General features: G+C 44.9%; 1 protein-coding gene across 5 annotated transcripts in view; it reads right to left on the reverse strand.

Moving 5' to 3' along the window:
* Positions 1 to 25190, reverse strand: part of UTRN (utrophin) — a 593146-nt gene that overhangs the window by 442942 nt on the left and 125014 nt on the right. For all 5 annotated transcript variants that reach the window (XM_075554433.1, XM_075554432.1, XM_075554428.1 and 2 more), the window contains exons 3-6: positions 19678 to 19739; positions 1899 to 1991; positions 1055 to 1132; positions 607 to 699 (exon numbers count right to left, since the gene is read on the reverse strand). In XM_075554433.1, coding sequence (XP_075410548.1) covers positions 607 to 699; positions 1055 to 1132; positions 1899 to 1991; positions 19678 to 19739 — 326 coding nt within the window. The remainder of the gene's footprint in view (positions 1 to 606; positions 700 to 1054; positions 1133 to 1898; positions 1992 to 19677; positions 19740 to 25190) is intronic.

A 25190-nucleotide genomic window follows, 5' to 3' on the forward strand; every position in this document is an offset into this window, starting at 1 on the left:
GAGGACCAAAGGGAAGTGGTGCAATGACACAAAGCATGACCGGGGGTTTTCTGATGCCGTAAACGGTATTGTGGGATAATTGACAATGTCGCCATCATACCCGTAGATTTCCTAATTATATTCTTTCCATGTTGTTTTCCTCCTCGTTGTTATAGCTTTATAGTACATGTTTTCATTATATAACATGGCAGCTATCACTTTATCAAATATTAGAGGATATACATTAAGATAAATCATTTACATTATATTAATATTTTATTGTGGCTATACAGGTAAATTCCTAGTTTTCAGAATTTCTTAGTTTTAGGAACTACACACTGCTGAAGCAAAAGGAGAAAAGAGGGCACAGAGAGAGCACAGAAAACTGAGAGAACTGTTTGCAGCACTTGGGGAATCTGGGAGAAAGGTTATCAAGGAATTCTTTGGACTATCCTTGTCATTTTGGAACATGTCTAAAATCACATCAATAGTTTGAAATATAATATGTACATATTGTAAAGTAGATACATTATTCCTATGCCAGGAAAACAGAATGCACTGTCAGCCCTTTTTATCCAAAATGACTATTTTCCATTTCTATTAAAAAATGCCTCAAAAGGTCCCCACCTGCCAGTGTAAAATGATACTCCAAAGTAGTCCCAAAGTCAGCTTGTGATTACCATCGACGATGTCGGTGCCGCCTATATTCACTAAATCCACCTGTGAAAATGAAAAAAAATCAAAACTTGTAAGATAATCTTTCCACACAAGATCGGGTTTTAATTTTAGCAGGCCGACCCCACAACACACACAGAAGAGAGATCATTTAGAGAATGAAGGCCAAACTTCATCCGGAAAGTATAGCAATTTCACAGCGGCTCAATAAGCTAATCAGAAAAAGCACCCCACTATGCTCTTACAAAGCACCCTTCACTCCTCCTAGGGGTTCGCGATGGGAGAGAAATGCTTCCAGATGCCCCCCGGCTGCCCAGCGCCCAGAGCAAGTGGCTCATGTCAGAGCAAATACTGTCCACGGCCCAGCCAGCCCACGAGGGTCCCTCACGTCCCCACGTACATTGTTCTGATGCAGAACCTGCAGCACTCTGTTGACGTTGTTCAGCGCATGCACCCTCGTGGAGCCTCGTTCCTTCGGCTGGAAAAGAAGGTTCAAACCCCAGTCAGAGTCGCCCCTCATACAGCTGGTAAACAGTGACACTGGGGGGGGATGCTCTGCTACCAGGCAGCGACCTCAGAGTTCAGCGCCCCACTGTGCCAGGAACCAGGGCAGTTGTTTTACTGGGGTTTTTGGTATTTGGGCTCGTTTCTTCATCAAATTTAGCACCAGGACTTGATGTGCAAGACAAGGTTTTACCCAACCTTTTAAACACTGTGAAGGGATGCTCAAGTGTGTTGGTCTCTCTACTCTCATCATGCAAAACGCCACAGCCCCTTTACATGTCCATTTTTTCGACCTGGACCGCCTCAGAGAAACAAAGATTTCAGGGGAGGGTGTCTTTTATAAAACCAAAGCCTTCCACTCCAAACTCACCATCGTCCAGCCAGGTCCAGCTCCCAATGACCCTCCAGGAGAGGCTGGAGCTGCCCCAGGGAGGCGGGGGGGGGGGGGTTCTGAGACTGTAACTCTTTGCACAAGCCACGTCTTTCTCCCACAGAGAGGCTGGTGTACTCGAACTGCTGACTTTGAACTTGGCAGCCCAAGTCGTGCTGCACTATGCCAGCAGGGCTTCTGACAGAGCATCAAGACACCCTCCATACGGCTCTATCAAGCAATCGGTTAAAATACACCTTTTCCATTTTCCTACTCCAGCTTGCCTCTCTCAAGGACCCCCCCTGGGCCTCGGTGGGCAATGGCCAGTAAGGATCCGTTAACCTAATTCTGGAAGGGGGCTTGGTCTCACCAGAGACGCTCCCGTGAGGCCCTCGAGAAGATCCAGCAGCTTCCTTCCATCTTTGAGGTCCGTGAACATGTCCCCGATGGGCGGCTTCCCGCTCTACAAAAGGGAAAGGAAGGGACGGCGTTGCTTCAGCAGCAAGAATTCCAAATACAACGGGCAAATACGTGAACGGTTTTGGTTTTTCCCATTAAAATGCCCGGACGATCCGCAGGAAGAACAGGGACACAGCATTTTTAAAGCCTGCGGCTTTCTGTTTTGCTTTTTCTTTCCTAAGTCGCAAAGCAGGCTTTGCATTTTTCCTTTGCACGAGAACCCGGAAAACCAAGAGCCCTATTTCGTGCGGCGATGCTTTCCTGATGGTATGCATGAGGGGCTTCACTACTGGACTTTCTCTTGATCTGTGCATTGGATTCTTTCACGAGCTTCTGGAAGGCCCCTCCTCTTCCTGACGCAGGAACGATTAAGAGATGCATCAGAAACATCCAGAGCAGCGGTTCTCACCCTTCAATCCCGCTCCCCATGTGGTGGTGACCCCCCAACCAAAACATTATTGTCGTTGCTACTTCATCACTGTCATTTTGCTACTGTTATCAAACGGGAAACCCCTGTGAAAGGGTCATTTGACCAAACCCCCCAGGGGTCGCGACCCACGGGTGGAGAACCGCTGGTGTAAAGGGTCAGAAGCACACAGTGGCTGGGTGCAGAGGTCATGCCAGCGAGTGAAACCCATCCCATCGCAGCACTTCCTGTGGGTCTCTCAGGATTGTTCTGCAGGGGCAGGCCTTTGTGTCACCAGGTGCAGTTCTCCAGGGTTCAGTTGGTGATTTCTAGCCATATCCTGCTGAACAAGTAAGACACTTTGGCCTCTGAGATTCTGATTCCGGTACAATTCCATCATTTTGACTGATCAGGGTTATAGAAACCAAGCTGAAACTTGTTAACATCAAGTGTGATTCCAACCCATAGCGTTCCTACAGAACAGCGTAGGCTGGGCCCCCAACGTTGTCATCCTACAGAAGCACACTGGCGCATCTTTCTCCCGTGGGACAACTGGTGGGCTTGAGGCGCCAACCTGGCACTTAGCGGTCTAGCACTTTAACCACTAGGCCATCAGGATGTGGGATTGCTGACCACATAGCCAGTGGTTCAAGCCGCCAGCTGCTTCACAGGAGAAAGATGAGTTGTCTGCTCCCATAAAGATTTCTAGTCTTGGAAATCCAAAACAGGGTTACGAAGGGGATGGTACTGTGTGAAAATTTCCTGAAAACAATAGAACACAAGGTAATAACGGGCACAATGGTTTGCCATCAGCTGCCAACCTGAAGGCCGGCAAACTCTAGGTCAGCAGATAAAGTATCTGGCTCATCAGATCAAAGGTCTGGCAAATTGCTTCCATAAAAACTCCAGACAAGAAAAATCTACTGTGGCATCTGGAGTTCACATGAACTGAACCCCAACTGAACAGCTAACAATAGTCCAATAATAACCTCGACGAATAACTCTCTGGCATTAAGAAAGATATTTTATAAGCAGCAGTTATTTCATCGTCTTATCACTTAAATATATATGTGGCAGGAAACATTATTCTGGGCTTGAAAAAGAACCGAGAGAGGGAGACATCAGAAGTTTCCTACAACCATGCATTATCGCCTTTTTGGTTCTCTTACTTGTCTCTAATTCAGTGTAATATTCAATCAACTCATGGTTTCTAACTTGTACCTTTCCCGTAGTTCAGAGATCATAAAATAAAGTATTGTCACGTTCTCTCCAAAGAATCGGTACAGCGGAGCTTATGTGAATCTGAAACAAAGCTTCATTTTGATTCCCCGCTGGCCTGGCCCAGACACACAGATTGCCTCACTCACAGTAACTAACAGTTTTCCCAGGCTGCTGGAGACCCATCCCAGAGGCACAACTTCCGAAAGCACGGCTAAAGGGGCGTCTCTCCCACATTAAAGGATTCCCACCCACAGCTGGAAGAAGCAGACGGCAGTAGAGCCCCATCTCTGGCTCTCTCGGATCCTCCTCCCCCTCCCCCTTCCTCAACCAACCAAAACATCATCCAGCAAATTTGCCGCCAAGTAACCAGATTCCCTTTCAGGAGAGTTGAGCAACCCCGGTCATGGGCATAAAGAAGGTACAGGAATGTAGGGAAAGCTCATGGGAGAAAAACCCAGAGTGGACATGCAGAAACAGAGACCGCGAGGTACAGACGCAGCTCTTGTTCGTTGTTATCAGCAGCTCAGCGTGGACTCTTGGTGGCCTGGGGGCCCACAGGGCATTCCTTGACTGAATTTTCACAAGTAGCTCTGTCGGCCTTTCTTCCTAGTTCATATTAGTCTAGAACCTCCACCAAAACCCAGTCATGTCGCCACTGACAGAACTGACCTGTGTCTGCCAAGCAAGGTTTCGCGGAATTACACACACACACACACACACACACGCACACACACACACATGCACATTAATGAACCCTGGTGGCCCAGCGGGTTGCCCACTGGGTTGCTGATTGAAAGGTCAGCAGTGTGGATCCACCAGCCACCCTGCCAGAGAGAGATGAGGTTTTCTGCACCAGTAAGATGTACAGCCGTGGAAATGCTACAGAGATATGCTGAGTCAGCATCAACCTGAGGACAGTAGTTTGGTTGTGTGTGTGTGAACATGTATGCGTACATGCCACCGGGATCCCTGATACAGAAAGAGAGAGATTTGTAACAGCAGATAGATAACCCATCACAATTTTTAAATCACAATATGAACTAAAATATTTATTCAACTGACAAATCGCATCTAGGCCCATCAAATATCTTAACAATAGACAAGAAGCCTCTTAGTATACTTGTAATTGTAAGTTGCTTAAACTTTGTCTATTTACTCATCTGTTAGAAAGGAGGATGACGGATGGCAAATATTATAATACATGGTAAATATTATATTTCATCTCATTATTTCAGTGTTTGCCAATATCAGAAAATGACCATTACATGTCAACAAGATCTAGGAAGCCTAATAAGACCGAGAGGGGAAAAAAAAACACTCCATTCATAACAGGCTTAGAACATGAGTACAAATGAGTTTCAATTCATAGAGAAAGAAATTCCAAATTCAGTAGTAGGGCCGCCTGTGTGGATAAACCCTATTCACTATCACCTGCCACGTGGTACAAAGGCATCCCTGGCCTCTAAGCAGACACCGGAAGATGAGACAAGATGGAATTCAGCAACAGACCGGAGAGACCCCACCCTCAGCTCCGCCTGTGCTCAGTCTTAGCAGAATGTTAAACTTTTTCAGAATGAACCCCTCACGGCCTCTCTCTCCCTCTGGCTTATCTGTCTGTGTTCTGAACAACACATATGACAAAGGCCGGCCCGCCCCCCATGGAACTTTCTGTTGAATACAGAGATGACTGAGACACAGCTCTGTCCGTTCTTACAGAAGTCCATCAGCTGCTGCAAACGACTACAACACACCGCACGTTCCTAACGAATACGCATAGGAATGTGTCACCTCGGAATGCACAGAGGCCTGTTCTAAGACGCAAGCTACACCTGGAACCCAGGAGAGTAACAAGGGCTCTGCAAGCACAGCGAGGAAGTGTTTGCTGCAGAGGCAGGTAGTTTAGGGTTTGCAGGTCAGATGGTCTCTGTTGCAGTTATTCAACTCTGTGAAAGCAGCCACGTACAAGAAACAAATGAATGAGCGTGGCAGTGTTCCAATAAAATCCTATTTATCAACATTGACATTAGATTCCAATGTAGCCTTCGATTTCCTCATAACAGTATTCTCAGGATCCCATCCCTAATTCACAGGCATAAAACGGAGAGACCTTTAGGTGAGTTCACAAGTGAAAGGTAAACCAGGATCTGATACCACCAAACTGGGATACAAATCTGGGCGTGCAACAGCTGTGTTATACATCATTGGAAATATCGGCCTACAACAGGGAAGGAATTATTTTTTCACTGAGAGAGCATGGAATACATTTAATGACTTCCCATAAAATGCAACAAGAAAAACAGCACATAAAAAAATAATTCAAAATAAAAACTAATCTTATCCAAGCACGCAGTTGTAAAGCAGGGCTGTGAACCAATTCAGACCAGCTCCGTCAAGGCCCACCACGAAGCAAGCCTGGAAACCCTCCTGAAAAGGTACTCTTACTCTTAGAACAAAAGGGCAGGGTGTACATTGCATAGCAACCTAACCTCTGACTCAGCTGAATCGGAAAAGACAGCGCCCTGCTCAAGGATGGTTGCCAATCCAGCTGCTCTGAATGTGTGCTGGTGTCTCTAGTCCTCAATAATCCAGGGCCAAGCATCAGGCTCCTGAAAGGGCTCACTGTGACTTTCCTGAATCGCCCATTCCAGGACACTGAACCATAATTTTTCCCATGTTCATTAGTGTTCTGGGTGACCCAGATTTTAAAATTTTGGATCTGTCCCAATTTTGCTTCATCAGTCATGACTGAACCGGTTTGAACCCCTGTTTTAATACATGGATAATACTTTCATATCTAATACTTTCATATCACAGGCTCTGCATCTTGGGACCCACTCTGGGAAGCAGTTTGAAAATATCAGAGGTCAACTTTTAACAGAAATAAAATGGATTGAAACTCCAAGTTAACCTTGCATTTCTATATTTAAATGATGTTTGCAGAGACTTCGCTGACAGAGAGAATAGTTTAACAATTGAGTTGCATAAATATCTGAAGAATACTTCTTCTGTGTTTGGCCTTGCAAAAGTGCCAAACTCAGGTCAACCTCCCCATTCAAAAGAGAGAGTTTCCATAGTTTTTCAATAAACACAAATAGTACAAACGGAGAGTCTTGAACTTGGAAGGCACATAAGCCTCGAGTCATATTTAACTTACAAAAAGAGGCCAACATGAGTACAGATGACAGATGCCAGAGTCTTACTTGTCTGACCAGCTCCAGCTGTCTCCTCCTCTTCTCGCCAGCACTTCTTTCCCTGCTCCCAGTCCCAGCTATCCACCGTTCACCTGTCCATCGTCGTGCTGTGGCAGCAATGCCACCAGTACTTAGGACTAACAGGATCACTAACGAAGGACAGGTTTCAGTGGAACTTCCAGCCTGTGACAGATGAGGAATAAAGGCCTGGAAAGATACTTCCAGAAATGAGCCAATGAAAGCCTGCGAATCATGACAGAGCAGCGTGTGATAGATACCCTGCTAGAAGATTAAGCCCCCTAGGTTGGAAGGTACTCAAAATACAGAGCTGCTGCGGTAGCAACACCACTGTGAAGATAAGGCCCGACTGGCAAACTTCCATTCTGCTGTGCCTGGGGGAGCCACAAGTTTGAACCAACTCCACGAGAACTCAGCAACAAGAATGCCAATTCTAACCCATCACCACCATGAATGGAAGGAGCAGCATCAGACCCCACGGCCCTGAGTCCTAACACAGAAGCCAACTGTTATGCCAGTTCATGGGAAGACAGGGATCTGCAGGAAAACAGGGGCTGCAGACACGTATGTCTAATGACTGATCAGTCAAGCCAGGAGAATGTGTGCTATCTCCAAACGCTGAAAGGGACAGTGAGCATTCGGTTCCAGGCACCTGGAGCCAAGTGAGAATTCAGGCCTACTGTTGGCAAACTTCTAGATTTTTGTCGTTTTTTTAAGCAGCTAGAAATTTGATTTTTCCATTTGTTAGCCCTTGATACAGGGAATTTCCTAAAGCATTGTGCCAAACAAACAAATCTTGTTCCCAGGCCTAGCAGGTCTTACAACACTGGATCATCCATCTGCACAGCTGCCTGTAGGGGAGTCGACAGCAAGCCCTCAAGGAAGGGCAAACTCTGTGGACAGGCCACACTCATGGGCACCCACACAGGTGAACATGGACTAGAGACTACAACTGCCAAATTTTGCCTTCTACCACTGTAGCGGACTGATTAAAAAAATTATAAAAGAAGAAGAAATTGAGATTGTCCATCATTTCATTCTGCTTAGATGCACAAGAAGCTATCGCAGAAGCAATAGCCAAGAGATCAAACGATCAATGGCATTGGGCAAATCTGCTGCGATAAAGGCCTCTGGAAGACATTGCTTTGAAGACTGAGGTGCACCTGACCTTCGTAAGAGCTTTTCCACTGCATCACATGCATGGGAATGCGGCAGGGTTGAAAGAGAAGACAGAAGAAGGATTGATGTATTTGACCTACAGTGATGCTAAAGAGCATTAGCTACACTGTGGACGGCCAGAAGAACAAAGAAATCAATCTTAAGAGCAAAGGAACCAGCATGCTCCTCTCTCAGGGTCAGGCTAGTGAGGCTGTGACTTGCTGACCTTGGGCTCATCCTCTGGGAAAAGGGAGTATGGTTGGGAAAGGAGCCAATGAGCAGCTCTCAAGGAGACAGAGTGACACAGCAGCTGAAACAGTGGGCTCAAACCCATCCATGACGATGCGGAAAGAGCCGCTCAGGGCCACTCGTCATTCTGTTATCTCTAAGATCACCATGAGTCAGAGCTGACTTGCCAACAACAACGATAATGGCAATACTCATGAGTTGCCCAGACAAAGCCAAAGGGGTCCTATGGAATTTCTGCACTGCGCTCAAGCTGCACTTTGACACCCACCCAATCCTGTCACTTCTGCCTGCCAAAGCACATGCCACCATCTTCATCAGCGGGCACTCGTTCAAGCCCCTGTCATTGCTGGCCTCCATGCCAGCACCAGTTCACAGGACCTCTTTGCTGCCTGCAAAAGAGGCGGAATCACATCTGAAGGAGCACACATGTCATTTGCCTGGCTTAAACGGAAGGACTCCCTTTAGAGTCAAATTCAAGCCAAAGTCTTAACTAAAAGATCCTTCTGGGTCTAGTCCTGTTTCCTAATCTGAATACTGCACTCTCAAATCAGTATCTCTCGCAAACGTCACAAGTCTCTAGCCCCAGTAGTAGCAGCAGCGGTAGCAGTAGTGTAGTAATGGGGGGCATAGGGGAGTCTGTAAGGAGTTGGATCAGAAAGTAAAATCCAGAAGGTAATTTAGAGGACTCCATGGGGTCAAATATCGATTCTGGGTAAATATCTACAAGGCAAGCCAAGCCCAGGTATAATTGAGACCACTGACTTCTGGTCAGATCAGTCGGTGAGGGCCCTGTGTCCTGTGTTGTGCTGGCATGGAGGAGTCAGCCCTGACGATTCAGCCTGGCCTTCATCGAAGCCCGTCGCACTGACACACATGGGAACAAAAACACCATCAGCACAGCATGGTGAGCACGTTCCGGGGGACTCAGGAGCCAGCTAACACAGTACTTTGCATAAAGTAGCATATATAGTCACTCACTCACTCTCTGCCATCAATCCAATCCGCATCACAGCAAGTGGACAGGCCAGGGTAGATCTGCCCCTGTCTATGGCTGAGACTGTAACAGTTTATGGGCATAGAATGCCTCACTTTTCTCCCTCGGAATGACCGCTGGTCTCAAACTGCAGACCTTGTAGCTAGCATTCCCAAGTAATCACTACCCCACCAGAGCGCCTCACCAAAATACGAGCTATCCCATATTATTGTACACAAATATTTCCTCCGGTATAATTTGATCAAATTGAAATTTCACTCATTTGAATGGGATATTAACACACCAAGATAATAGAATAATAAAACTTGTATTGTTTCCTACTCTGAACCAGAGAGTGTTCTAAGAAACTTACACATTCACTCATTTAATTCTCCTAAGAATCCTGTCAGTTAGGTAGTATTAGTCTGTATTTATGGAGAAGACTAAGACCCAGGGAGATGGGTAAAGTGCTCAGTGGTACAAAGCTAGTGAAGAGAGGTTTAAACCAAGGCTATCTAACTCTCGAGCATAGAAATCATTATACTGTAAATTTCCTTTGAATAAATTTTTAGAGTCCTTGGATGCTAACCACAAATCGTCTACGTTTCCAGTTTAGAAAAACAGCATATATGCACTGCAAATAACTTCGCAGTGGTCTAAAAGGTGCGAGCAAATCCCTTCCTATTTAGTAAATAGTATTAATATCAAAAGAACAAAAAGCTTCTTAATCTATAATCACTGGTCACCGTTTTTACTATGTAGGGAAAGTAATAATTAGACACAAAAACGAACATTCAAATCTGCCATCCAAAGAGGTCATGAGTTTGACATTTCTTGGTACAATATAGATAAATCATTTATTGAAGCAGCAGCACAAATGACATGCCATGTAAAATGAGCATAATGGGCAACACAAGAGAAATAAATATAATTTATAACATTAAAGGTAATCTTATAGAATGTAACATATTCTATTACGATACACTCACGTACTATTGCTAAAGTCTATGAAAATTACAATTTTCCTTTACTTCCAGAAACTTTTAAAACAGGGGATCACTAAAATTGGAATGAAACATTTCTGACAGTTTTGAAGTAAGTCTTGAGTGGGTGTTCAAGGTTGTTAGCATTAATCCCTGGTTAAATTTAATAATCCCCGAGTAGTAAAAGTCAACATCAAATTACATGGCACTATGCATAAACTGAGTATATCATTTTAAAATATGTCTCAGTTTAGTTGGTTTATGCACTCGCCATTTTCTAATGTACCACTTAACTCTGGCCAAAGCCTTGCATTCAAACAATTTGGACACTGTACTGAATAAGCCACTTCAGATCCTAAAAGTTAATTTTTTAAAAAAACAGTTTAAAAAAGTTATTAAAGGCACAAAGACGTTCTCAGCTCCTAACAGGATGAGAATAAAAGGAAATATAGTTACATAGCTGCTAAGTTTCCCAAAGATCCATTTGAAGTGGTGCCCGTCACTCTTGACAGCGGCACTGACCTGACACTAGCCCCAGGGCGCAGTAAGTTTACTGCCACCTGTAAATTAATAATGGGTAAATTTGGGATAAAACATTTCTAAATGCTTGGCTATAGAATGCTACTAATAATTGGAGAAAACGAGTTTTAAGAGTGACAAATAGTATTCAAGAGTGGTTAAGTATATTTCTAAAAGATACAACAGGGACTTGGTGAATACTATGCACTGATTAGAACAACGCATATAATGTACTCAAGGCACATCATAATCCTAAAATGGGGTGGTATTAATGCACTTTAGTACACGTACTATTCTTTTTCTTTTTCAGAGAATAATACACCAATTCTAAATAAACGCAGCAAAATTTTCACTAGCTTCACACTGCGTTTTGCGGGTTTGTTCTTTGTTGTTTGGCTGTGGTGGGATTTGGCTCGTTGATGCCAGACTGAATAAAGAATGCATCCTTTCCGTATAGTCCCTGCGCTCAAAGTGATGGAAAGTCTCCGGAACCAGTCCTTCAACAGCTTCCAGAAGAATGCCTTGGGCAGAAGGGGAGGAATTGATCATGACAATAAAGTTGTTGCAGGATCCGAAAGGAACCCTTCCTTGCTTCCTAAAGGAGTGGCCCCACTCTTTCCTTCTCCCCGTGCATGTGTCTCCTTGAGAACATCCATTATTGAGCTGGAAGAGCCCCCAGTGAAATGTTTTTTTAGAAAATCCATGACTGCGGTGTGGTGGTTAGCTCTCTCCAGGGGCCCCCGGGTCGCGCAGACCCCCAAGCACAGTAGCATCCGACCGCTGTGAGCCATGCAGCTGTTACTGGCTGGTCTGCAGAAGGGGCTTGCCTGGCCTGTCTCCCATGCCTGTCGCCTCGAAGCACAACGGCAAGGCAGTCTGCATCACATCAACGCGGAAGCCTCTACTCACAGGCTGGCGGTGGCTGCATTCACGGTGTCCTAGCCACACTGGACGAAAAGAGCCAATCCTACTTGTGAACTACCACAGCTCCTCCCACCAAAAATAATAATAATAAGCCCAAGCTTTGGGTCCGAGAATATATTACTACTTTGCTGACCGGGCTGTTTTAAGCCAAAAAACGACCCTGGGGAGTTGCCTCTTCTGAAGACCTACATTGCTTTCTGGCTCACAAGCAAGTTACAGAAGCTAATGTAACGGCCAAGACACCTTAACTCAAGACAGGTCCGTGAGAACCCCGCAGCATGAGAGCACGAGATGCCAGTCCACACTCGGCTCCACGTGTGTCACTTGCCTCTCAAGGGCCTGAGAGAAGTTTGTTATTGTCCTTTCTCTCACTTGAATGTGTTCATTTTTAGAATGCCACTTGTGTTGAATCTGCTGAGACTTGTAGAGCTGCCCAAATACACGTAGTCTGACACAGATAAAAAAAACCAAATGCTCCACCGACTCAGAGCCCTCTCAGGGGACAGAGCAGAACTGCCCCCTGGACTCCAAAGACTTCACGTCTTCACAGGGGTAGACCACCTGCCTCATTGTTCTCCCTCAGAGTGGCCGGAGGGTTCGAACGGCTGACCCAGTGGTTAGCCGCTCAATGTGTAGCCCCCTACACCACCATAGCCCCAACCGACAAGGGTTCTCAACAATGAAGTGTATTTTCTATGGGTTTATAGGAATTATGAATTGACACTGGTTTGGGGAGAGGGTCTTTTACGTTAAGAGCTTTTATGTTCCCAAGAGATGATTACAACAGAAGTATCACCACCACTGGCTCCGCTCGGAGTTGGCGATGGCTCCTAAAACAAGTTCAGTATTTCTAGGTTCTCTTTAAAAATCACATCTCCATAATAACTGGTGCAAGGGTTTACAGGGGAGGGGGAGGAGGGGTGGGAGATGGGGAGGGCAAGGGGGTTTGGGGAGCAAAGTATTCGGGAGCGGGCAGGGAGCACTAGAACTGATGGTCAGTACACGACTCCTTTCAAAAGTTTTTTAACCATGGGGGAAAAGGTTCTAAAATTGATGGGAGTAATGACTGTACAATTCTCCTTGATATGACTGAACTGTTGTGAACTGTATGATATGTAGATTATATGCCAATAAACTTGGGGGGGGGAATCACATCTCCGGCTATAACTCAGGCCTCTATGTCTGTCCGTCAACTGTTCTCCCTGCTCCCCTAGGTATTTTTAAAAAGGTGCTATGCTAATTTTTTTCATAACAATATGTTAAAAAATGGCATGGGGTAGGATTGAAAATCAACATAGATGATAGTCTATGTGTTATTTGTGTACAACTACGGTACCTCACTGGCCCACCTCTGGCGTGAAGGATGTGGGGTTACGTGGACTGCATAGAAAAGAAAAAGGCAGGGAGATCTGCTCCCCCTTTTTTGGTGAGGGGTGAGACAGCATTTCCTCCCAGCACATTAGACCCAAATGTGATCTGATCAATTACTCATCAAGCTCCGCATACACTACCGAATGTGTTCAGCAGTTATAAATAGGACTAGGTGCTTTTCCTGAGGAATTTGTGAATAGGCACAAATTAAAATGCCTTTTTTAGAAACTATATGAATGTGTGCGGCGTCTAAAGTAATGAGTTGATTTGCACCAAGTTGTATCTATTCGTGAAAGTAACTCAACTGTACGCACCCGATACGCGATTGCGATTCTCAACACTCAAACTCCAGTGTAGATGCTATTGAGCATCGAGCAAGAAAGCCTGAGCTCTTGACAGTCCTACACAGCAGACTGCCCCCCACGGGTTGGAAGGAAGGTCCAGCGGCCTGCCTTTCACTCCCTTTCTACGCTCCCTCTGCAATGTTGAAGAAGCACAATGCGACCATGTCATTTCTGCTCCTTCGAAGCAAGGATGGCAAACCGTGTGTCTCTAACACTGTGAACATGCGATTAGGTGGGACCCGTTCCTGGAGAAAGGCAGCATGCTTGCTGTTGCTGCGAGGAGATAGCGAATCCCTTCTGACTCACAGCGCCCTCAACAGAGAGCGAAACCCTGCCTGGCCCTGGCCCATCCTCACAATGGTTCTTACGCCAGAGTCCACGGCTGCAGTCACTGGGTCAGTCCCTCTTGCAGGGGCTTTGCTCTCGCTCATGCGATCTCTCTCCAGGGGTTGGTCCCTCCTGACGACATGTCCAAAGGCTGTCAGAGGACGCCGTGCCTTCTTGTGCGCCTCTAAGGAGCATTCTGGCTGTGCTTCTTCCGAGACAGACGCGCTGGTTCCTTGGGTAGTCCTGGTGCTTTCAATCATCTTCCCCAGCACCGTGGTTCAAATGCAGCGATTCTTCTGTCTTCCTCAATCGACGTCCAACATTCACATGCATATGAGGCCATTGAAAATACCGGGGCTTGAGTCAGGTGCAAGTTACATCCTTGCTTGTCAACACTGCACAGGCGTTTTGTGCAGCAGATTTACCCCATGTAATCCTTCATTTGCTCTCTTGACTGCGGTTCCATGAGCACTAATTGTGGATCCCAGCAAGATCAAATCCTTGACCACTTCACTCTTTGCCCATTGGTCCACTTGTAAGAATTTTGTTTTTCTGTACAAAGAGTTGGAACCCAATATTGAAGGTCGCAATCTTCAATCTTCATCAGCAAGTGTCTCAAGCCATCTTCATTTCCGGCAGGCAAGTGGGGTCATCTGCACATGGAAGGTTGTGAATAAAGCTTCCTCCTTTGATCAAAGACACTGGGTGCCATGAAGAAGACGGGAGCGTCAAGACTGGTTCAAGTCCAGGGTCAGCGAAGAAGGGGAAGACTCTCAGTGAGATGGAGCGACACAGGGGCTGCAACAGCGGCTCAAACAGGAATGATGGCGAGGAGGACCCAGAACCAAACTGAATTCCGTTCTGTTGCACACAGAGCCTCTAAAAACTCACCAGCACCGAACCAAACAACAATGTAGCAACTTAACAGAAGAGTGTAAGCACTCCTTTCTATGCACTGGGAAGCCAAAGACTCACGCCACGCTCCATTGCACCATTCCTTTCATGGCGGTGCTCTGGGACTAAGCCCACGATGCCACCTAAATCTGCCTGTGCTGTCACCGAATGTGAGTGTGAAAACTGTCAAACAGAAACACAACTTGCTGTGTAAATGTTTACCAAAATCTCAATAAAATATAGATTTTTAAGCGTTCTGCTCTTTCTAAGAACACAACCCTTCAGACTGAAACGAATTTTCAAAAGTGATTTGCATATGTCATCTTGAAATGTCCTGTAGAATGAAATTTCAAATCTGGAACTGGAATGTACTTGAAAACATGGTACACCTATCTTTTTGTTGTTGTTGTTGTTAAAGAAAAGCGGGATTAGGAGGTGAGGCCGACACTGGCTCAAACTAAAGTTCACCACTTCTGCGTTGACCTATTCTCTGCCTACCCTTGACTTGGGAGGCGTCTTCTGGAGAACACTCACCAGACTCACAAAAGGGCGTCTGCGCCGTGCACATCCTCTGCTCCGCCAGAGGAGCGGCCCTGAAGGCGGCCAAAGAAAATGCAAGCTCAAAGTCGGAGCAAATTTCCCAGCAGGAAGGCAACGAAGCCTTCCTGCCGCCCCTTCCTGCTTCCCCGGGGAAATGAATCCACCAAGGAACCAGCAGCTCTTGGTATTAGAGAGAACAAAAGACCAAAGGCTTCCAAAGCATAAGATGGGGTAAAGTGGGCTTAATGAGTCAATGCTCTTTTTCTACTTGTGCTTCAATATACATCCATATAGCACAGACCAGGGATACCATGAGACAGGGCACAAGATTGGCTTTTATCTAGTATTCCTAATTATCATCTCCTCTAATGAGCACCATGGGGGGAGTTATCAAGTAAGCATCAGGCCGGGAACCACTAGTTCTGAAGTTCAAACCCACCAGCTGCTCGGAGGGAGAAAGACAAGACTATCTGCTCCCCGAAATATTTCAGCCTCAGTCAGACTAGTCCTTCTGAGTCGGGACCAACTTGGTGGCTGGGTTTGAGTTTGGAATGCTTCACAGTAACACCTCAATATTCCTGAGCAATAAAGGGAAGATCATTAGGATCATGTGTGTTTTATGGCCAAAGGAATGAAAACCAAGTGACCTTCAAGGGCAGGGGGGGTGGTGGCTAAAACTTTCCCAGAAGTGATCATTAAATGAGCAGCATATCCAGGAATCTTAAGTCTTCGCAGCTTGGACACATCTTTGTCTCCCGAGCTCCTTGTGACTCTCCAAAATCCTGCGACCATATGTCATTGTACGCTGGGACACTTTCGGGATCCCCATGCTCCAAACCGTGCGTGCGTCGCGAGGCAGTAAAGAGGATTTGCAGCACAGCGTGGGCGGTGGCTGCTCACTGAGCTGCCATTTCTCCAGACATCGTTAAAAACGAAGCATGGCTCTAAAGCCATGCTCTTCCATATTTTGATGCTCTTGACCAAGTTTCTTTATCAAAGAAGGAACTGAGACCATTTAAAACTTCACATCTAATTTCTCTTCCACTCCGCTGGCAATACTTGATTGTTTGTGAAGAACTTATTTCGAGACGTTAAGAGAGTTCTATCCTAAGTCTTTAGATCCAAATGGTTACCTAGCCGCCTTTCCCATCCAGCTGCAGTGACCCAAGCAAAGCGGCCAAGTTCACACAGTTGGATGTGTCTGTTAGTTTTTGAGAATACAGGCAGGACAAGTCCCGATGTGCTCGCATCCACTCAATAATATGATTCGTTAGTTTTGCACTCAATTTCACACTCTTCTCCTGTATCTTTCCATGCGACTCTCTCTGGCTAGGTTATGGATACATACTACTAGCGACATTAAAGGCATGTTTGTGTCATGGTCATCTTGTTACCGATTAAATACTTTAAATTACTGACGCCTACTCAAGGCCTGGAGCTGTGTTCATGAACAACATAGAAAGGCCCTGCACCCATGGCTTATCCCAGTCTAGGGAAGAGAAAAAACATTTTCCAGACACAATTATGTATGTAACAATTGTGCTACGTGCTTCAAAGAATACGAGAGTCAAAAAACAAGGTTAGGAACTCAGAACAGGTATCTTGGAGGAACGGACCTGTAGTTAGGCAAAGAGGAGCAGGAGCTAGCCAAGAAAAGGTACAGAGTGCAATGCACCTACCGCCGGAAGGCACACAGAGGTGGGGCACGAATAACGAGACTGGCATAAAATTAAGGCAAAGTAGAGGAGTCCTGGCAGCATAGTGGTTGTGTATTGGACTACTATACTAACCTGGAGGTTAGGGAGGTTAGCAGTTTGAAACCACCAGGTACTGCATGGGGGAATGATGAGGCAATCCCAGAAATCCACAGGGGAAATCTAGCCTGTCCCCCAGGGTAGTCGTGAGTCAGAATTGACTCAATGGCTGCGGTGTGAGTTGAGAGGAAGTAGGGGAAGATGAATTTGGGATTGGGGCTAGTGGAGCAGCTATTTAGTACCTTGTAAGGCAAAGAACTCTGCATCTGGGTCACAAAGGGAAAGACTTTACAGAAAAGGACGAGATATTTAGGCAAAGGGCTTAAGTGGAGAGCAAATGCTTTGAAAATGATGAGGGCAAAGAATGTACAGATGTACTTTACATGTGTGGATTGTGATGAGTTGTATGAGCCCTAATAAAACATTAAAAAAAAAAAGAAAATGGAAGGTGAGTTTAAGAAGGTAGCAAGAAAGGTGGAACTGCTTGACAATTAGTATAGTCATCTCTGTGTTAATGGGTTTTTTAAAAGTGAAAGCATGGCTCTCAAATAAATATGTAATCACTGTGTCAAAGATTCTAATTCATAAATTAATAAGGGAAGCAGTAAAGCGTTATAAGGGGTCCGAAGAAGAATTTAAAGAGTCACTAAATTTATATGCATCAAAGGAAAACTGAAATAGATTTAAAATCACTGGAATAATTGGTCTGCTATTGCCAGGAGAAAACACCCAATTACATTCTAACTAACTTTCATCTTCTTAAATGAAAATAATTTGCATTATTACCAGTTTTTCACAACTTACCGAGTTGGAAGTCCCTGCTAACTGAAAGGCTGGCAGCTTGCGTCCACCAAGTGGCCCCTTGGGAGAAAAGTTTGGAATCTGTCTATATAGTTATTGAACCATCAGACTAATTTTTCCAGTGCTTCCTTTTTTGCATATAAAGTTAGTGGCTCTTTGAATTTGGGGCTCTTGGAGGTTTGATAAAACAGAAGTCTAGTTGATGTTCATAATAGAATGAAATGTACTTCATCCATCAATCGATGTAGAGTGTGTTCCCCCCCTATATTTTGCCATAATTAATGCTCCCTTCACACTGTGCCTTCTGTCACCTGACCCACAGATCCTGGGATGCAAATAAGCCAAGGTCTCCAGCCTGCCACCTGACCTGTGCATTTTGGACTTGCCAACCCTCACAATCTCAGGAGGCAAACTCTGTTTCCCTTAAGACAGACATGATGATAACTGGGATAGACAGTCTGACACAGGGAAGTGCTCCTGAGGTCTTTGGAAATGATCAGACGCTCCCAGTTGTTAAAACCAGATACGGGCCTATGCAGATGCTACCTACCTGTGGCCCTAAAACCAAACAAATGAAAACTCCATTTAAAGGGGGGGAAAGTGGCTTCATCTGCTTTCGGATGATCTTAAATATACCATCCAATATCTAAGGGCCGTTCATATTTGTGACCCTCCGATCAACATGACTTTTCACCTTCCTGCCCACACTCAGGAGCAAGAGAAAATATCCCTCAGCAAAACAACACAGTGCAGCCAAATAATCCGCGGTGAATTCTAGTATCAGAGAATTTTTTTTTTAGATCAGAGAATTTTTAAGCTCTGCTATTAGTCAAAGTCATTGTAAAACAGTCTCAATTTTTTTCCCCTCAAAGAAATACAAGGTTGACTTTTCTGACGTTTGCCCCTGCCTCGAATAGAATCCTCTGAAAAATAGCTCTTCATTCAAATAGCTTCAGCAGTACTTAAGAAACCACAGTTTTTCTCTAAGAAGCCTGTTCCTCATCTTGCGGCCGTGAGGGTCTATAATGCACTCGAGGTGGTCCTTGGATCGTGCAAACGGCTAAAGCCGCTGGTTGCTAACCAAGGAGCTGCACGTCTGATGCCGTCAAGAAGCAGCTCAGAAAAAAAGGCCTGGTGACGCACTTCTGAAAAAGAAGCCACTGAAAGCTGTATGAAACCTATGTCCACACTGACACACCTGAAGACACTATGTACCAGAGCACGTAACATGATCACTGAGGTATAAACACTGATTTTTATATGCAAATGACTATATAGACGTGTGACCATATAAACACAGGCACATATACATACTGTATATACACCTACACACAGAGTGTCTAGAAAATGACATTATCCTTCAATTCCATTTTTTCACCATTTTTAAGCTCCTGTGTGTGTGTGTGTGTGTGTGTGTGTGTGTGTGTGTGTGTCCATTAACCTGAAAAGTAATGGACAAAGATCTCAATTTGAATAACCAATGGATAGTCATTTAAGAACAAGTTTGAAAAATGCATTGTCTACTCCTCCTCTTTTCGACATCCTCCACCACTAAAACAAATTTATTGATCCAAACGTGGATTCCGGTCCAAATGCTGAGAAAGAACAGATCCCCAGAAGCCACGGGGCAGGTAAGCATTCTCAGCCTCCTCCAAGAGAATGAATTACCCCACATATTTTTCACACAGGCTGGGCAGCTGCCCACATGATGTTAATTTGATGATAACCAGACAAAGTCAAACTGGACCTTCTCTGGCGAAGCGAACATGAAGACAAATGACCAGTTGGTGCATTCACTTCTTAAAACCCAGAGTTTCCCACGCAGCCCACCAGGAGGGTCTAGAGAGCAGCACATGAGGCGAACACAGCGAGACAAGCCCTGAGGAAGAACAAGCTCCACCTGCACCCTCGGAGGCTTTCAGTGAGGACACACTGGGGCTGGGGACAATCTGTCGCAGTGCTGCCCAGAGTCAGAAGGAGCCGGTGATCCTTCCGGGAATTTGCAAGTCTCGGTTACCTTTGAGAATCGAGCATTGATCCACTTGGTAAAGGTTTTCTTCTGGACGTCATTGTGCTCGTCTGTAGGAGGGAAACACAGAGAGAGAGGAGTGACAGTTGGCCCGTGAGCAATAGAGGGGACTAAGTAAGATGGTGACCATCCTGGGGTGGTTCGAATCAGCCTCTCGGTACCACCGTGCTGCTAGGAGCCAGTGCTAATGACATGTGTGCTACCTAAGGGACTCCTCATGTCAGGAGCTGCTGGCCCAGGAGCGGAGCAAGACTCAGGCCCCTTGCCGCCCAGGCCTGGCCCCCTCCCCCAGCACACTGCCACCGGTCACGACACCTGTGTTTGTGGGACAGACTCGGGACTCTAATTACAAAGATGCCGCAGCACCCTTTGTGAGTATGTGGGTGTATATATATATATATATATATATATATATATATATATATATATATATATATATATATATATCCTACATATTTTAGCAAGCTTAGACAATATGCTAAAGGTTAACTACAAAGCATCCTTTCTTGGGTATAAATTACATGCCACGTGGTACCAAGATATAACAAAAATTAGCTGGAGACATAAAAAATACACTGTTGCCATAAAAAACACAAAAAAACAATGTTGCCATCGCTGTGGTTAGGTCACCCTCAGACAATGTGTGCGTGGAGGAAAAACTCCAGCATATCCAACATGCTGGCCTGTTCCACACACATATCACAGCAATTAAGAAAAAAATAAATGAAATGAAGGCTGTTAGGATGTGCTGACTCTTCACACTGGGGACACACAAACACACACCCATAAAGTAGCATAAAGCTTTTAGCCAATTCCGCACTGCAGCCCATTTCCTCTCGTTTCACCACGAGAAAGCACAAGTTGGAAAACCCATCGATTGGAGTTTAGATTGCAAATTCCTTTTCAAAGCCACTACAAAGGAGGGCTGACCTTGGATGTCTTAATGACAGAGCAAGTTATTAGTGGCTCTGAGGATGCCACCCTTTGTAATGAAGAGAGCAAATGCATTCGAGCCAAAGATGCCTGCATCCCAGCAGTCCCCTAACTTCGGGTGTGAGCTTGGGAGTGTCACACCCAGTGCCTAGCTCACGGCTCTCCTCTGACAGCCCGCAGAAACAATGCCTAGCTTGCAACTGTTGGGCGAAGATGAGTAAATGCAAGGGAGAAACCCTGGCCGGCAAGCTGACAATTAACTTGTATCATTGTGAAATTATTATCACAAGTCTACTCACTGCCAGTGATTGTCTTCTGGCAGGTAGCGACCCTCTGTGGGGCTTCCAAAGATGAATGCCTTTCTAGGAGCAGATAGCTTCCTCGATCTTTCTTGCTATTTCAACCATCGGTTCTGTGGTTAGCAGTTCTGCGCGGAACTGACAGCGTCACTGGGGGTGGGGGGTGGGGTGGGGGGGTGGGCCTTGATTACAAGTTGAAGTAAAGTAAGTGAAGCAGGCAAATAGATGCTTGTCTCACTCTTTGATGTTACCAAGAGGCCATGGTGGCACAGAGAATTAAGCATGGGGCTGCTCACCACAATGTGAGCAGTTCACAAACACCAGCTAGTGGATGAGGGCGAGAGAGAGGAGATGAGGCGTCCCCAGGCGGCAGTGATACCCTGTCCTAGGCGGTTTCTAGGCAGCAGTGTCAATTGGATGGCAGTGAGTTTGGTGTGAGTTTTCTGTGACTGAGCAGACTATGGATCGTTATTAAGGAGAGAAAACTTTCCCACCAGTGCCCCTTCGCCATTCCCCACTTCTCAATTAAATGAAGCAACACCGTCACCATTGGCTGAAAGCCTACAAATATAGTAGTGTGCTAAAATCTCTACAAGTTGTCCTGGAAGCTCCCCAGCCACTCATGCTCCCAGGCTGCCCCCCTCCCCGCCCCCAGCAAAACAACAAAGCAATCCCGGAGGAAGCGGAAGTGCTCCACACCTTCCAGGTTCCATTCCAGAGGGGCCACCCTTACCAACAAACACGGATCTCCCACTCATCTTGGTCAGTGTCCTCAGAAGACTGGCCAAGAAAAACTTTACCAAGTTTTTGATATCTCTACTCCTTAATGCCCTTTGGAAGGAGAATTTCTTTCTTTCTTTCTTTTTTTTTAGTTTTTTATATTTTCTTTTTTAAAAAAATCATTTTATTGGGGGCTCATACAACTCTTATCACAATCCACGCATGCATCCATTGTGTCCAGCATATTTGTATATTTGTTGCCATCATCATTCTCAAAACATTTGCTTTCTACTTGAGCCCTTGGTATCAGCTCATTTTTCCCCTCCCTCCCCGCCCCCTACCTGACGAACCCTTTGTAATTTATAAATTATAATTAGGTTTTCATGTCTTACATTGTCCAATGTCTCCTTTCATACACTTGACTATTGTCCATCCCCCAGTGATGGGGTTATAGATAGATTCTTGTGATCAGTTCTCCCTTTCTACCCCACCTTCCCCTTTCCCAATACTCTTGTTATTAGTCCTGAGGGGTTTATCTGTCCTACATTCCCGTGTTTCCAGTTCTTATCTGTACCAGTGCACATCCTCTGGTCTAGCCAGATTTGGAAAGTAGAATTGGGATCATGATAGTGGGTGGGGAACGGGGGAGGAAACATTAAAGAACTAAAGGAAAGTTGTATGTTTCATCAGTGCCGTCCTACACCCTGACTGGCTCATGTCCTCCCAGTGACCATTCTGTAAAGGGATGTCCAGTTGCCTAGAGATGGCCTTTGGGTCTTCACTCCGAACTCCCCCCCATTCACAATCATAAGATTTTTTGTTCTTTGATGCCTGATACCTGATCCCATGGACACCTCAGGATCACACAGGCTGGTGTGCTTCTTCCATGTGGGCTTTGTTGAATCTCAGCTAGATGGCCGCTTGTTTATCTTTAAGCCTTTAAGACCCCAGACTCTATTTTGATAGCCAGTCACCATCAGCTTTCTTCAGGAAGGTGAGCATCATGGAATGCCAGTTTAATAGAACAAAGTGTTTTCACTGAGAGAGTACTTGAGTGGAGGCCCACTCAAGCCATCTGCTACTTTAATACTAAACCTATAAATATATGCACATAGATCTATGTCCCCATCGTCATATATAAATATATTTACATATGTACATGCCTGTGGTTTCTTTTTTCCATGCCTGCATTTAGACCTCTATAAATGCCCTTTGCCTCCTAGTTCTTTCCCCTGTTTTGGAAGGCGAATTTCTAACTAGAAGGTCATCCCTGCACTAATCCAACAGTAGCTCCAGGTAATTGGGCACTTTTACAGATCCCAAAAGGTAACTGGAGATGGACTTCGAGTCACATAAAGAATGTTTGGTATGTAAGACAAAAAGTTTAAAAAACTGCCCTCCAAGAAACTAAGGTTGACCATGATAGGAGGTGACCTTCCTTCCAGAAAGGACAATGTACACAACATCAGCCCCTATTTCAGAGTTTTCAAGCAATGCCACACCTGAGTCATTTATTAACCAAGAGGACTTGATTAAACACTCTCCATATCCTAGGTCTGGGCATGATACCCAGGAGGAACAAGCCAGCTACATACTAGTAACATAAGGCAGCTGCACACACAGACCTGCAGATGGCGCTGTATTGGCATTCTCTAGCTCACAACTCATGGATACAGCATTGACTCCGGCTCATCGCGACCGGATCTAATATTAGCTACCAGGGTTTTTGAGGAACCCTGGTGGTGCTGAGGATCAAGCTGGACTGCAGTTCAAACCCACCAGCTGCTCCACAGGAGAGAGATGAGGCCATGGAGCTAGTCATGATTTAGTGGCAGGAACCCTCTGAGGGAGTTCTACTGTGTCCTAGAAGGTCATTATGATTTGGAAAGGACAGGATGGTTTGGTTTTTGTTTGGTATCGGGGTTTGATGCACTTTGAATATCCAATTATTTGCCCCATTTCCTTTAAAAAGATCTATATTTTAATAAACTTTACCATGTTTATTTTTAACTAAAATTTAAAATATGTAGAAGCCGTAAATATTAAATTATCTTCATTTGTAGTATCCATGCCTCTGATAATTTTTACCACAAATTAGGGGAAAATTCTAAAACAGAAATATGATTATACTTTATTCTCTTTACCTCTTTTCAAAGCATTAATCTTATTTCAAAAGCATAGGCTATCTAGGTTCCTCTCTAGATACAGAAGGGACAAAGAAATGAGCTCCTGTCACCTTAATGATAAATAAGATTTTTCACAAATATCAAACAATGCAATGCAATCAAAGTTTAAAAAGAACTTTCCACTCCATCCCGAGATGTTTATGAACCTCAATAAGGGAAGGGGTCTACAATAAGTCTTTTAGTCTTTGGGTCAAATCAAAGTCTGAATGTGATTCAAAGGAACTGATATGAAATAAGGTATTTTGGTGGAGAATAAGTTGTCTACCATCCAAATGCTTCCAAAAGACTCCAATGTTTATAAATACTGCTCTTTATTCATTTTCTTGATGTAGTTTAAAAGGGGGGGGGTTATCATATTTCAGGAAGACGTTAGTTCACATTTCCCTCTTTTCAGCACACACCAGAATGGAATTCAGTAAAAGCAAAGGAATTAGCCAGAGGCTCTTTACCTTTGAGATTAAAAATGAAACAAATATTGAAACACTTACTGATATAAACCTGCTCTCCACACCGCCATCAAAAAGCAACCAACGACCTTAGCCTGGGTCTATCAGGGGGTTGAAAAGTCACTAGCGAACTGTAGAACTATTATTACTACTAATACTCACTGTCATTGAGTTGATTCTGACTCGTAACGACCCTATAGGTCAGGGTAAAACTGCCTTTGCCAATATCCAAGACTGGACCTCTTTATAGGAGTTGAAAGCTGCTTCTTTCTCCCGAGGAGATGGTGGTTTCGAACTGCAGACCTTTCAGTTAACAGCCCAAAGTATAAACACTACGCCACCCGGGTTCCAAAGCTATAGCAAGACATCTGACACTCTGACATGCTAACCTGCTAAACAATGGCCTTTGGCATACCTGTTCAACTTCAACTAGCCTAACACAATTTCAAACCCCCCTGAGCAAGCCAATTAGTCACAGACATTTCTCTGAAACAGACTTGCAGATTACTTGGTTATTTATATATGTATTAAATGAATGACTATGATTACATTGTAAGCCAGCCTTCTCTAAATTTAGTCAGTCCATTTCCTAAATTTAAACTAGCGTCTCTTAAATTTGGATTTTGGAAAAACCATTTCATTTCTCCCAGCCCTTGCTGGCTTAGCAAATCTTACCCGCTAATGACCTTTCTCCATTAAGAGGGGCAAACACGGGGCTGAATTAGGAGAAGAAAAATGTGTTAAATCCCCGAAGGCTGATTTTCCAAATTCTTCCTCTAAATATCTTGCTCTTCTCAACATGCTTTTGACATGCTCACACAGAGCCAAAGGCCTTCACGGCTGCCAGGCCTTGAAGGGTATTGTCATGGCAGATAACAGGAAGGAAGCCAGAAACATCAATAAAACTTCCTCAAGGA

The sequence above is a fragment of the Tenrec ecaudatus genome, chromosome 7 (genome assembly GCF_050624435.1).
Source record: "Tenrec ecaudatus isolate mTenEca1 chromosome 7, mTenEca1.hap1, whole genome shotgun sequence".
In the NCBI taxonomy this organism is placed as follows: Eukaryota; Metazoa; Chordata; class Mammalia; order Afrosoricida; family Tenrecidae; genus Tenrec; species Tenrec ecaudatus.